Source organism: Dreissena polymorpha, chromosome 15 (genome assembly GCF_020536995.1).
Source record: "Dreissena polymorpha isolate Duluth1 chromosome 15, UMN_Dpol_1.0, whole genome shotgun sequence".
Taxonomy (NCBI): Eukaryota; Metazoa; Mollusca; class Bivalvia; order Myida; family Dreissenidae; genus Dreissena; species Dreissena polymorpha.
Window position 1 is genome coordinate 64,398,069 of NC_068369.1, and position 16,113 is coordinate 64,414,181.

General features: G+C 37.2%; 1 protein-coding gene across 8 annotated transcripts in view; it reads right to left on the bottom strand.

The window, feature by feature from the left end:
* LOC127859351 (zinc finger protein 394-like) overlaps window positions 1-16,113 on the bottom strand; it is a 67,281-nt gene that overhangs the window by 15,763 nt on the left and 35,405 nt on the right. The window contains exons 5-6 of one of the 8 annotated variants that reach the window (XR_008039325.1): window positions 4,207-7,253; window positions 1,794-4,067 (exon numbers count right to left, since the gene is read on the bottom strand). The exons of 1 other annotated variant lie outside the window; for it this stretch is intronic. Coding sequence is in view for 1 of the 7 variants with exons in the window: in XM_052396699.1 (XP_052252659.1) it covers window positions 6,033-7,253 (1,221 nt within the window). In the remaining 6 variants the exon portion in view is untranslated. Of the gene's footprint in view, window positions 1-1,793; window positions 7,254-16,113 lie in introns of those variants that run through there. 6 more of the 8 variants (XR_008039329.1, XR_008039324.1, XR_008039328.1 and 3 more) reach the window with 6 other exon arrangements.

Sequence of the window (16,113 nt, forward strand, 5' to 3'; positions counted from 1 at the left end):
TGTGTTAAATGTAGAATTTGCGTACAGAAAGACGGAAGCACACATGCACATCATTTTTATATGCGAACCCCTTTTGAAAAGGGATAATAATGAATCTGTTACTTAAGCTTTCAACCATATTGAGTGCTGAATAGAATATCTACTTTACATTTGCAGTGGCATGCTCATCAATGTTGTATGTATTATCATCACAAATGCCCCATGGAAATGGACAAACTGACATCTGCTGCCTAAATTAATCCAACTACGCATCCAGCAAACTCTTGACACTTGCATATCTATCTGACTAGCATAACAGATCTGTTGTCCTTAGGTAAAAAACATGGCCTCTTGTTTGCTCCTAATTTGAATTTTGATGCACTAAAACAAATTATTTATTCACATCTATTGGTATCTTTCAGAGCCACATTTTATGGACAAAATGATAATGTATTAAAACTCAGTTTAACTGTGGCACAACTGTATATTGTCTATATGTTTGTTATAATATGTATATGATGTGTAATAATTATTTGAGTAGGTTATAAATCTAAATAAATTGCTGAAGATTATGTTCGTTCAAAACAGATTTTTCAGGACAACCAAGTAGCAATATTACAGCACATTATGACATATTGTACACAATTCTTCAAAACCTGAAAGATACCATAATACGAACAATACAGATATCCCTTAACTAGCGGTTGCATCGGGTTTTTTCTGTTTACATATATGTCATGTTATAAAAAACAAGTACAAATGTAACCCTCCAAGGCAGGTATATATTGACCAAATGTTTAGGAAAAAAGTGGACCTAAACACAAAACTTAACCAAATTTTCAATTTTCTAAGTATAAAAAGGGCACATAATTCTGTCAAAATGCCAGTCAGAGTTACATAACTTTGCCTGCACAGTCCCCTTACAATAGTTAGTAAGTGTTGCAAGTACGAAAGCAATGGCTTTGATACTTTAGGAAAAAAGTGGACCTAAACACAAAACTTAACCAAATTTTCAATTTTCTAAGTATAAAAAGGGCACATAATTCTGTCAAAATGCCAGTCAGAGTTACATAACTTTGCCTGCACAGTCCCCTTAAGATAGTTAGTAAGTGTTGCAAGTATGAAAGCAATAGCTTTGATACTTAAGGAATAAAATGGACCTAAACACACAACTTTACCAAAATTTTCAATTTTCTAAGTATAAAAACACATAATTCTGTCAAAATGCAAGCCAGAATGATCTTACGTTGCCTGCCCAGTCCCCTCATGATAGTAAGTAAGTGTACCAAGTTTGAATGCAATAGCATTGATACTTTATGAGAAATGTGTACCTAAACGCAAAACTTAACCGGACACCGACGCCAAGGTGATGACAATAGCCCATTTTTTTTTTCAAAAAATAGATGAGCTAAAAATCATCTGACCAGAACCCGCGGATAATATGCACATCTCCACTTGGTAGTGAAGCTTCCCATAAAGTTTCATTGAATTCCGGTCATTAGTTGCTGAGAAAAAGCCTGGACAACAATTGCACTATATGTACAATTAATGGAAAATTTCAAAGGGCCATAACTCTGTGAAAAATCATCCGACCATAACCTGCTGTTAATATGCACATCTTCTCTTGGTAGTGAAGCTTTCCATAAATTTTCATTGAATTCTGGTTAGTTGCTGAGAATATCCTGGAGAAAAATTGTGCACGGACGGACAGACGCACGGACAGACGAAGCGGCGACTATATGCTCCCCCAAAACAAATTTTTGGGGAGCATAAAAATCACACTGTTATATACTAATATAACACAAGAAATCACATTAACTCTCATCAATGAATTTATTAATGAAACAAATTAAACATACATAATATGAAGTCCATAATTATTGCCAATAGCATTCAAAACAAACTAGTATACAGTCAATACAAGAGGACCAAAGTCCTTAAGGTGCACACCTCAGGTGACCTGAGACTCGAAAAAACATCACTGTTGTGAGCTGGTTTTAACTCACTTAAGTCATATAACAAAATACTTTCACTCCATCGCCAGCTGTTTTTTAACAAAATGAAACCCTTTCCAATCTTGGCCAAGTTATAATTTAATAGATTAATTGTTCTGAGTAAGTTTTATGATGATTGGACAAAAAATGTTCACAAGCATTTACTATCGGCATATCAGGAAAACTGCTCAACCCTGAGTCAGTCATGTTTTTCAACGAACCAGAATCATTTTAAAACTCGTCAAAGATATAAATAGAACAAATGTTGTGTGGCAGTTTCATGATGATTTTGCATAAAAAAACATCTAGAGTGTTCAAAAGCTTTTTCCTCCATTTCACCAAATTACCTAGTTTTTGATTCCACATCATACAGTTTCTAAATCCACCAAGATATTATTGGGACAATGTTCTGACCAAGTTTCAAGCAATAAATGTGGAACTACAGACACCGAGCAATAAACAAAAGGTGATCACAAACACTTACGTTAAGCACAATGTGCTCTGGTGAACGAAATTTAAGGACAAAGGTGAAGTGTAATGCTTTTGAATACACTTATGTACATGTTGTATTACAAACATTTCCCAAAAATCGAGCTCACTTCGGGATAAAGCAATGTAAGGTTTTACAAATTATAGCTTTTGTTGCTTACTAAACTCCATGATGAAAAATTCCTGTTATATTTTAATTACAAAAACCATTTTCAGATTTGAGTATTTATGTATGACAGACACTTTGGTACGGTAACTGCTTTTAAATATCTGCTTTTGTTTTGTATGTGTAACTCTTCCAAAATTATTAAGTAAAACCTATAATCAATTTTGAAATATAATGTGCTATTTATGGTGAAGTATAACACTGTATAACATATAATTAATCAATTTTCAAATAAGAAGACAAAATACCTGATAAGCAAAAGAAGGCCTATAAACAACAAGGGCTGTTTGTAAAACATGCATGCCCCCCATATGGGCTGTCAGTTGTAGTGGCAGCCATTGTGTGAATACGGTTTTTGTCACTGTGACCTTGACCTTTGACCTAGTGACCTGAAAATCAATAGGGGTCATCTGCCAGTGAAGATCAATGTATCTTTGAAGTTTCATGATCCTAGGCCTAATTATTCTTGAGTTATCATCAGGAAACCATTTTACTGTTTTGAGTCACTGTGACCTTGACCTTTGACCTAGTGACCTGAAAATTAATAGGGGTCATCTGCCAGTCATGATCAATGTACCTATGAAGTTTCATGATCCTAGGCATAAGCATTCTTGAGTTATAATCCGGAAACCATTTTACTATTTCGAGTCACTGTGACCTTGACCTTTGACAAAGTAACCTGAAAATCAATAGGAGTCATCTGCCAGTCATTATCAATCTACCTATGAAGTTTCATGATCCTAGGCGTAAGCATTCTTGAGTTATCATCCGGAAACCATTTTACTGTTTCAAGTCACTGTGACCTTGACCTTTGATCTAGTGACCTGAAAATCTGTAGGGGTCATATGCCAGTCATGATCAATGTTCCTATGAAGTTTTATGCTCCTAGGCGTAAGCATTCTTGAGTTATCATCCGCAAACCATTTTACTGTTTCGAGTCACTGTGACGTTGACCTTTGAACTGAAAATCAATAGGGGTCATCTGCCAGTCATGATCAATGTACCTATGAAGTTTCATGATCCTAGGCGTAAGCATTCTTGAGTTATCATCCGGAAACCATTTCACTGTTTCGAGTCACTGTGACCTTGACCTTTGACCTAGTGACCTGAAAATCAATAGAGGTCATCTGCCAGTCATGATAAATGTACCTATGAAGTTTCATGATCCTAGGCGTAAGGATTCTCGAGTTATCATCTGGAAACCATTTTACTATTTTGAGTCACTGTGACCTGTAAATTTGACCTAGTGACCTGAAAATCAATAGGGGTCCATCTGCCAGTCATGATCGATGTACCTATGAAGTTTCATGATCCTAGGCGTAAGGATTCTCGAGTTATCATCTGGAAACCATTTTCTATTTTGAGTCACTGTGACCTTTAACTTTGACCTAGTGACCTGAAAATCAATAGGGGTCATCTGCCAGTCATGATCAATCTACCTATGAAGTTTCATGATCCTAGGCGTAAGCATTCTTGAGTTATCATCCGGAAACCATTTTACTATTTCGAGTCATTGTGACCTTTGACCTAGTGACCTGAAAATCATTAGGAGTCATCTGCCAGTCACGATCAATCTACCTATGAAGTTTCATGATCCTAGGCCTAAGCATTTTTGAGTTATCATCCGGAAACCATTTTACTATTTCGAGTCACTGTGACCTTGACCTTTGACAAGTGACCTGAAAATCAATAAGGGTCATCTGCCAGTCATAATCAATGTACATATGAAGTTTCATGATCCAAGGCCTAAGCGTTCTTGAGTTATCATTCGGAAACCATCTGGTGAACGGACGGACGGACCGACATGAGCAAAACAATATACCCCCTCTTCTTCGAAGGGGGGCATAAATATTAGGTAGGCTTACAAGTAGTTCTTCTTGAATGCTCTGAGCTTTTATGGATATATACCTACAGCTCCAGTGACCTGGAGGGTCAATTATCAATAGCTGGGAGGTGTATTATTGTACAAGTTGCTGTCATTAACAACACTGAGTTACATGTATAAACCAATTTATAATCAGTGAGAGGTAAACCAAAATCAAAATAATGAAACCCAAGGCTCAGAGGGATTATACAGTAAACCAAACTATTTGTATGCACTCTTAACACTACACAATACATTTGGGCTGTGCTCTGTGAAAGAGGGGTTTAATGCATGTGCGTGAAGTGTCCTAGATGCGGACTACTCAGGCTAATCAGGGATGACACTTTCCGCTTTAATGATATTTTTCGTTTCAAGAAAGTTTCTTCTTAGCAAAAATCCAGTTTAGGCGGAAAGTGTCGTCCCTGATTAGCCTGTGTGGATTGCACAAGTTAATCGGTGAAAAAACTTTACGCACATACATTAAATCGCTTTTTCACAGAGCACTGCCCATTTTATAGTATTGACAAAGATAAATAGTGTCACATATTTCTATTCTTATATAACAGTTTATTTTCTGCTTCTTACAGTTACATGTACTGGTTACACTGCAATAGATTGATCCCGGAAAAGCACGAGTTTAGAAAACCCCACTAATCACCCCGGTACAAACAACGCTGGTCCATTAAATCAACCAATGACAGCTTGCTTTAAATAATAACGGTTGATGCGGTGTGTGATTTTGAAAGAATTATAAATGGGTCATGTTTATTTGTACCAGTAGATTAGTGGGATTTTCCAAAAAGTTGCTTTTTCCGGGATACATAAATTGACTGAACTGTATCATTACTAAGACTCCAAACTAGTACAAATATTTAACCCTTCTAACTCTATTGGTATCCAATGCTTCATCTTCAAGCCTTGATAGTTAACATTTAAAATCAAATGCTTAAGGTCAATGTTTTGAAATGTGCAATTGCACATCAACTCTTCAAAAGTCTTGAGATGAATGCCATAACTTCTTATATTCTGGGCACAGTTGAGGATTTATATGCACTTTCTGGCATATCATAAACAGAATTCAGAAGTCAAAGTACACTTTCACCATATTATAGGTTATGCTAACCTGTTGTTACAGTAATTATAGTAAAAACACTTCAAGCATGCGAAGTCATAATTGTTAGCAATGTTCACCAACTTTCAACAAAAGCATGCATGATTCCTCCTGCGCTTAATATCATTCTTAAATCTTCAGCAAGCTCTACATACCGTACATTTGCATGGTGTCGGACCTCTTCAACAGTTTAAAAAAACAAACAACCTTACAACTTTCAAGGGATTTCAACTGAAAAACGTATTCATCAGTGTCCCATTATACACTTGACCTATTCACCAATGTTCCTAGTCAGCTATCTTCCAGTCTTCTGCTTCACCTATTCACCAGTGATCTACGCACACCTGCATGTTGTCAGCTTAATGGGAGGTTGCACCTATTCACCAGTGTTCCACTTACACCTGCATGTTTTCGGCTGACAGGGAGGTTTCACCAGTGTTCTACGTACACCTGCATGTTGTCGGCTGACAAGGAGGTTGCTGGGACGATGGTCTGCTGGCCGTCCTGCTCAGTGACAATGTAGCACACCTGCCCCAGCCCCGTCTCCGCGGCAACAGCCTCCGCCTCCACTTCTTGTACCTGTGGCGTGTGTGCACACTCCTCCACATGCTTGTTGTGGTCCGCCTTAGTGTAGTGTATGGTCGAGCAGTTGCTGCACTGGTAGATCACCTTGGGAATGAGGCGCTGGGGAGATTTACCATCGTCTGCAGCGTTGGCAGGGCAGCTTTTTTCGTGTACCAGTAGCTCTAGCTTTGTTCTAAAAGTGTCCTCGCAGCCCTCGCATGGAATCACAGTGTTGTCTTTGTGATACATTTCTATATGACGTTCGAGTGCCTTGCGATTGCCCTTAAAGAAATACCCGCATTCGTTGCATTTTCTGAGACCTCTCGTTTCTTCACCGTATTGACTGGCAAACTCCTTCTCGGCAGCCGCGCCATGCTTCCTGTTGATGTGACGCAGTATGTGAGACAAGGATCCGTTAATGGTGACCGCACAATACGGACATTTGTACTTGGGATTCTTGCTGGCTTTCACCGGGCACTGCCTGGGGTTGTGGTAGCCACCTGGGACCAGCTCTCCACAGCTCTTACACTGGGCCTCGGGCTCATGGGTCCTCTTATGTTTAGTAAGGTCAAGCTGAACACGGAATTTCTTGTGGCAAACATCACATTCTAGTTCCTTCTTTTTGGCCGAATGGCGTTCTACGTGATCCTTCAGAGTGGCGCTGGCTGTGAACTTCATGCCGCAGATGTGACATTGGTAGTCGGGAATGTAACAGGATTCTATGTGCGCGTTGTAGTCCTCCTCGTTATTGAAGTTCATCTGACATCCTCGACATTTCAGAATAGATTTGGATTTGAGAAACTTTGAACACCTTTCATAGTGGTCTGCAAGATCATGACAGAATTTCCCACAGTACGTGCATTTTGAATCCTTCAAATTATGAGTTTTCATATGTTCCATGAGGTCTCTTCTCTCAAAAAACCGCTTGCCACACTCGATGCACTGGAATCGTTTTGCATTGGGGAAGTGACGCATTCTGTGTCGACGAAGGCCTGATGCAGAAGTGCACTCCCTATCACACATGTCGCATGAATACTGCTTCCCAGCCTTTACAGACCCTGACTTCCTGATCCTTCTTCCACGACCCTACAATTGAAAAATACCTGGCTTGTTATCATGGCTATTATTGGTCAGGGCGTTTAATATGGAAATAAACTATTTATGTTTATGCTTCAATGATTATAAAGAATAAATAAAATAAACATGTTTCATATTTATAGACTATAGACACTGTATTGGGAGAGCTTGCTCATGTGAAGAAAACACAATGATCCTGATAGAAGAAACAAACAAACTACTGGTGTTATAGTATATCTCGGTTTTGAAAACAACACTCCCTTTGATGATGTGAAGCAATGCTTCTGATGTGGAGAAAGGGTAATGATGTGAAGAAGGCATACAAATTGCTGATGTTAACCCATTACCACTTAGATACATATTTTCACGCATTTGTAATCCCTTAGAAAGTTATATTTAATTTAAGACCTTTCTTACTAGATTCAAGATTTTAAGGCTTCATCTCCAAACCTAAGATAGTGATGAGCAGCAAACAGCATAAAACATGAACAGACTGCGAGTTACTCACAGGCTGTTCTGGTTTTAGGCTGTTTGCACATAGCAATTTTCACTTAGCTTCTAAGTGGAAAAGGTTTAAAGTGATATTTGTGAGGAAAAAACAAAAACAGAAAAGACTGGTGATATAAAGATAAAGTGAGGATTTGAGCATACATGTGTAATTCACATACTGCTGATGTGAAGAGATGGAAGTGACATGAACAGATGGTAGTGACTTGAAGAGATGGAAGTGACATGAAGAGATGGTAGTGACTTGAAGAGATGGAAGTGACATGAAGAGATGGTAGTGACTTGAAGAGATGGAAGTGACATGAAGAGATGGTAGTGACTTGAAGAGATGGAAGTGACATGAAGAGATGGTAGTGACTTGAAGAGATGGAAGTGACATGAAGAGATGGTAGTGACTTGAAGAGATGGAAGTGACATGAACAGATGGTAGTGACTTGAAGAGATGGAAGTGACATGAACAGATGGTAGTGACTTGAAGAGATGGAAGTGACACGAAGAGATGGTAGTGACTTGAAGAGATAGAAGTGACACGAAGAGATGGTAGTGACTTGAAGAGATGGAAGTGACATGAAGAGATGGTAGTGACTTGAAGAGATGGAAGTGACATGAACAGATGGTAGTGACTTGAAGAGATGGAAGTGACATGAAGAGATGGTAGTGACTTGAAGAGATGGAAGTGACATGAAGAGATGGTAGTGACTTGAAGAGATGGAAGTGACATGAACAGATGGTAGTGACTTGAAGAGATGGAAGTGACATGAACAGATGGTAGTGACTTGAAGAGATGGAAGTGACATGAACAGATGGTAGTGACTTGAAGAGATGGAACTGACATGAAGAGATGGTAGTGACTTGAAGAGATGGAAGTGACATGAACAGATGGTAGTGACTTGAAGAGATGGAAGTGACATGAAGAGATGGTAGTGACTTGCATAGACAAAACTTACTGCTAAAGTAACATTACAAAGACTGCTGATGTAAGTGTTTTAATACTGAGGGAACAAACAGATCGCTCATATGACAGTGACCATTTATACTTCTGATGTAAAAGAATGTTGGAGGCTTAAACAGAAATCACCATTCACCAACTGCCAAGAACAAACAGGCTGCTGATGCCTAGAGAACATGCATTATGCAGATGTAAAGTGATGATTTTGGGGTAAAAGGGAACACCAACTTCTGATGTAAAGAGATGGTGCTGATTATGGTTAGAAAAAAAACTGACAACCAAAGTTTTACACTCACAGCCATGGTATTACAACAGCAGGCAATGCATTATAAATACAGCCTATGTATAGCAAGGAACATAATATGGTTTAAGTGTTTATCATGTGAATTTGTTCACATGTAAAAAATGTGAGAGAAGTCAAATCACTACACCAAATCAGTCAGCAATAAAATAGGGTAAAAGATTGTTTAGATATAGTAAGGAATCAAAATTGCCGCAGACTGACCATTTAACCCTTTGCATGTTGGGAAATTTGTCGTCTGCTAAAATGTTGTCTGCTTAATTTCTAAAATTAGCATTTTCTTCATTTTTTTTTCAAAGAATACTATCAGAATAGCAAACAGTTTGGATCCTGATGAGACGCCACGTTCTGTGGCGTCTCATCTGGATCCAAACTGTTTGCACAGGCCTTCAAAATTCGGTTCCTGCACTGAAAGAGTTAACAAAACAAATGATAAAACAGGTGCAAAGAAACTAATCTCCACTTTCCCTTTCTTGGCAGGTAGAAGCAATTAATTATTGCAACATGTGTTTGTTTGTTTGTTTTGGTACATAAAAAAACAAGTCACACCAAAACTTTCATAGTTTATGAACAGGACTCCTAATGGTTTTGTTCTATCTGTTAGTTTGCAGCTTAGCTGATTAACCTATTGCAATTATGTATCTAGTACCAGTCTAAGTCAATGTCCATGAAACTAACCAAGACAATAGTCACATAACACAGTACGAGTGCTAATTCACAGATTTTTGCATGTTTCGAGCATGCCTTTAATTTAGCCTTTCTCTGTGAAAAGTGGGCATAATGCATGTGCGTTAAGTGTCGTCACAGATTAGCCTGTGCAGTCCGCACAGGCTAATCAGGGACGACACTTTACGCTTTTATATTTTTCGTTAAAAAAATTCTCTTCTTGGCAAAAATCTAAATTAGGTGGAAAGAGTTCTCCCTGATAAGCCTGTGCTGACTGCACAGGCTTAACTGGAACGACACTTTACGCACATGCATTTAACCCCCTTTTCAAAGAGCAGGGCCAGTGTTTTTTTCACTTATAGGGGAATGGTGAAGGGGCCCGACCAAAGGGGAAAAATGCGTCGTTTTTAAGGAAAAGGGGAAAATTAAAAATTCACTCTTTTATATGTAATGATATTTATTATATGAATACACATGTTTGTATGAATATAATATTCAAAGCAGAATGCCTCTGTCCTTTTTCTGAAATATAATATCAATGATTTTTTCAACATTAGTTTCAGACAGTTCAGCCTTCATGCACAGTCTCAGTTTTCTTAGCCATTTTGTGTCTAATTGAGTTTTTTAAATCGATTAAATGGCAAATTTGAGCATTTTTTATCAATTAAATGGACCAAATTGGAATGTTTTTATCAACAAACATTGACACAATATAGATACATCAGGCCTTTTTCTGGCCATTTTGGCAGCAAAATGCAATTCATGTGAAAAGTCCACTGATTTGGGAAAATCTAATCTAATTTAATATAACACTTTATAATAATAAAAAATCATATAAATTATAGTTATATACTTTGTTAGTTATTTATGAAAATAAGTTTGAGTAATTATCATGATTATGAAACAGTTCTTTCTAAAAAAAAAAATATATATATTTTTTTTAACATCTGGAGGGGATTTTTTTTTTACAAAATGGGGGGAAAATATATATTTTTTTTTTAGGGGAATGAGGCTGAATATCGGTCCCGAAATTGCCATAAAAAAACCCACTGACGGCTAAATTATTTTATATTGAGGTTTTAGAAATAAAGAATAACAACATAACACTAGTTCCTTAATATGCAAATAATTATTACCGTAATTACTCTATGTTTTCGGACACTTAAAAATAATTTTTTTTTTCGTGTCCGAAAACTTAGAAACGAAAAATATTTGCAAAATACAGGTGTCCGAAAACTTAGAGTCGAAAATTGAAGTATCCGGAAATAGCGTCAATTGTATCAACGACTACCGGTAATAGCACGCGCTTGTAAAATACCATGCCTTAAGTATAAATTACAGTTATATATGTTTGCACTGCATTTTAAATAATGTGAAATGCTTAATTTATTTGACAGAAAGTTACTACAAGGTTGTACTTTTACCAACGAGTTCAAAGATGAGCATATGATGTACCGACACTCGCTAGTATGAACCTGTAATTAATGCAATAAAAAAGCAAATTAAGAATTCTGTGTTTGTTCATTTCTGATAGTTGTTGTTACACCTTCCATTGTTCGTAAAACTTGTAATAAGGTGCATCACACTTTAAAGCGTTTAGTGTTTGTCATAGTTATTTTACTGAGAAGGGGTAGTACCATTGCGGTAGATAATTGAACTTTTAATTAGCACTAACCCTGGTAATTGTCATAACGCTAATGCTATCGGGCCAAACCATTGTCTAATACCGGTTTACAAGATTATTTACCCAATAACGCAAATGTAATGGTCCGTTGCACCTGCCATGATTTATGATGTTAATCTGGTTGTAAAACCCCATGATCGAAGTGTCATTAGATATCGAAAACAGGACCGAAATTTGGTAAAATATCGCTGAAAAATATACTGTCCGAAAACTTAGAGACATTAATTATGGACATAAACTCGTGTGTCCGAAAACTAAGAGTTACGAAAAATAATTATTTTTGCTAAAAAAAGGGGTGTCCGAAAACTTAGAGTGTCCGAAAACATAGAGTAATTACGGTATTCCAGAAAAAAACAACAGTTGAACAACCTGGTAATTATATGAAGCTTTTTCATTCACAAGATAACATTTACACAATATAATTAAAATTTAATCAAGGATTTACATCATTTTGATTATGATCACTTTCATGCTGAAATAAGGCTTCAAATAAAACTGCTGGCAATTTTTTACGCATGTAATGACCAAGTTGTATTAATGGTCAATGCCTATGTTGTTTATTGTAAAACTAACAGGTTTACTAATACTGGTGTCATCAATGTAAGCTCATTTATTTATAATTGGTGAGTAAATATAAAGAATCAATCTTTGGTGAACATAATACACAGTGCTTGACCTTTTATTCATGTATTCATATGTTATTCACTCCTACTTTTTTTATTAAGAATAAAATTACATTTGATCTTCATTTAAATAAACAGAAATATAATATCATAAATAGATGAAAAGAACAACACTTGGAAGTCTGAATCACTGATTTTCTTTACTCAATTGTTGTAAGCATGTAGCATGCTTAACCCTTTCTGTGCTGGAACCGAATTTTGAAGGCCTTTGCAAACAGTTTGGATCCAGATGAGATGCCACAGAACGTGGCGTCTCATCAGGATCCAAACTGTTTGCTATTCTGATAGTATACGTTGAAAAAAGTAGAAGAAATTGCTAATTTTAGAAATTTTAGCACACAACAAATTTCCCAGCATGCAAAGGGTTAACAGTAATGGCAAAGGCAAACACAATCCCTACAGACACTCTGGCTGTACAATGCTTGAGGTAGTGTAACTTTCAGGTGGGAGACATGGTCACTGCCTGTGACATTTTGTCCTTGGTTGAATTTGACGGAGGGTAGATACCGTTTTTTGTGTAAGTAGATATGAGTCTGTCTGGAGTGAATATTTTATTGTATGCCTTGCTGGTTATTTCTGCAACATTGTTTAGGCTCACTTGTGCTCCTGGGTGCTTTCCTTTGTAGGCCTCACACTCATTATAGCATGTACTTTTTAACGAAAGCAAAGCATCCTACGTTCTGTGGCTTTGTGATGTGCGACATATGCGGGGGCAGAACAAAAAATGTCATGTTATTCTCATTGCCCCATTCATCTAGGGTAAGATTGATGTGATCTTTATGTCCATCAAACAGGATCAGCACAATTTCAGGACCGTTAAATTGCACATGCTGCTTAAAGTGGTGCTCCAGGTAATATAGATAGACCTCCGAGTTTGACCAGCCAGATTCAGTCACCGTTCCAGATGACCCTGGACATGCACCATCAAGTAGGCAGTCACTCCAATGCTCACAAGGAAAAACATAGAAAGGTGGAAGTGCTGACCCTGCAGCACTGCCTCCAGCTATGATGGTGACTTTTTTAGGCCTGGCGGAATTAAAGAACTGAGAGACTTCTCTTCCACACTCTGAAACTCCTCAGGATCCCGTTCCATCATCAATCCAGTCTCATCTATGATCCAAATATTTTTAGGCTTATCCATGATATTATTGTCCTCAAGGACTTTCATCAGCTCTGCCGAATATGCAGCAATCACTTCAGTTGATGAGCATGTGGCTTGCACCACTGGAAGTTTCTGGGGCTTGGCCAAAGTGAGTCCTGGGTTGCGCCTTTGGAATCCCTTTGACCATGAAAGGGCAAACTCTGGGTCAGACGTTGATTTCTTAGCAAGTCTTACAGCAAAGTCAGTGGCCAGTCTAAGGAACTCCTTGTTTGAATATTCATATCCAATCTTGCTCATATGGTCGATGTGCCTTACTAGTTGAGTCTCCTCCCCCTTATCCAGTACTGGTCCTAAGCCACAGTACAGATACGTCGGCCCCACTGGTTGATTGCCCAATATTCTGTCTCTAAGGGTACTCTCTGGTAGCCCGTACATCCTTGCAGCCTTGTAGACTGACATCCCTCTCTCTCTCTCTCACACATCTTTGTAAGCCTTTTCCAGTAGACTACCATCGTATTGCCTTCTACGACATTTGGTCTTGATTATGGAAACTCACTGAAAAAAAAGAAAAACTAACTCACATTTACAATTAAGTAAAACAGAGAGACATTAATCTGAGTTTGACAGACACACATGCCCCAGATTGGGGCTGGATAGTCGATTTCTAAGAAAATATCATGGTAAAAGCTTGTCAATATGGATAGATAGAAAATGGTTTTTAGCATCAATAGTTAAAGCATCATTTATACATGACGTACACCCCTCATAAATGGAAAGATCAAAAGCATCTGACAGGATAAACAGACAGGACAATAAAAGATGCCTCCCATATACAGATGTTTGGAAATAAAAATATTTAAATTCAGTTGATGAGTAAGTTCAAGACAGTGAATAGTGGAATAGAAGCATGCCCAGATATGGAAATACCTTGACAATATAATATTATGTCATGTGAACAGTTTCATAAAGTTGTAATGTATGTTTAATTTGAAAGAGTGAACTATTAATGTAACTTTAAGAGTGATACAAGGTTTAAATATAGCCATATTATGAAAAATGCCACGCCCCCTGGCGGCTATATTTTTGAATCCACTGAAACCATTTTCACACTCTTCAAAGATATCATTGGGAAAAAATTTCTGACCAAGTTTCATGATGATCTGACAAAAAAATGAGGCCTCTAGAGTGTTAACAAGGTTTTACTATTATAATAGCCATAAATAGCCATATTAGGAAAAATGCCCCGCCCACTGGCGGCCATGTTTTTGAAGCCTCTGAAACCATGTTACACTCATCCAAGATATCATTAGGAAAAATATTCTGACCAAGTTTCATGATGATCAGACAATAAATGTGGCCTCTGCTGTTAACAAGGTTTTACTATAGTCATACAGGGAAAAATGTCCCGCACCCCTGCGGCCATGTTTTCAACAGACCAAAAACATTTTCGAATTCATTCAAGATATCATTAGATATAACAAATGTTCTGACCAAGTTTCATGATGATAAGACTGTAAATGTTACTTTAAGAGTGTTAACAAGTTTTCACTATAGCCATTTTAGGAAAAATACCCCGCCCCCTGGCGACCATGTTTTCAACCAACCGGAACCCTTTTTGAACTCGTCCAAGAAATCATTGGGAAAAATCTTTTGCCCAATTTTTATGACGATCTGACAATAAATGTGGCCTCTAGAGTGTTAACAAGGTTTTACTAAAGACATATATAGCTGTATAAGGTAAGGAAAAAATCTCCGCCCCCCCCTGGCAGGCATGTTTTTCAAGCAACTGGATCCATTTTCGAACTCGTCCATGATATCATTGGGACAAACCTTCTGACCAAGTTTCATGATGATCTGACAATAATTGTGGCCTCTATAGAGTGTTAACAGGGTTTTACCTACGCCATATAAGGAAAAATGCCTTGCCTCCTGGCAGCCATGTTGTTCAACCAACAAAACCATTTTCGAACTCGTCCAAGATATCATAGGGACAAATCTTTTGACCAAGTTTCAAGAAGATCAGACAATAAATGTGGCGTCTAGAGAGTCAACAAGGCAAAAGTTGACAACGCACGACAGACAAACAGCATTCACGAAACCTCACCATGAGCAAATTTTACTCAGGTGAGCTAAAAACAATAAGAGCATTCTTTCAGTTGGCTTGACTTTATGTACTTTTTTTAATCTGTGGTATTTTATTTCACCATGTATCTCTAGTTTGAGCCAATAAACTTAAGCTATTATTGCTATCAAGTACTGAAGTATTTTAATGATACGAAAAAAGATCACTTGAGCCGATGCAAAAATGTTAACCTAATATGTATGAACACAAGTAAAATAGCTTGAAAAAGTCATTGAAAAGTATAGCTTAGAAATTGATCCCAGCCGGATCTGAACTTGCAACCCTTTGATTAAAAGTCACATTAACATAAACACTGCATTTCAATCCTATTTATAAGTCATTGAATTCGATATGTAAGGTTTACAGCTATTCTATGGCATGCAGAGACCATATTTACAGAAATACTTGAAATTATTTACTAGTATATTATCCCATTCAAAAACATTACAAATGCTAAATATTTTATACAGTTCACCTCGTGATTATTTATTAACAAAACAGTCTTTACCTTGTATTTATAAACTTAAGTGTTATTTATGTCTCGTGATTGATACAGGTTTATTAATAAATCTTGGACGAAAAGTTGGAAAATGGTTAAAATGTCAAGCTGTAAACAGGTCCCTTACGTAATTACAACTATAACTCATTTTTGTTAACTTACGAAATATTTAAATTTATTTTAAGGTGAAAATGTTACTTACCAATAGATAGGCCATTGTTGGATATTTTTGCGAAAAAGACCATGGGAACATATTTGTTAAAAGACCATCTAATAGGTCACATCTCTGATATTTAGCATGTTTCAGAGTAGTCAGCATTTTCCATCTGTTTGAACACGGTAATCTAAAAATCTAA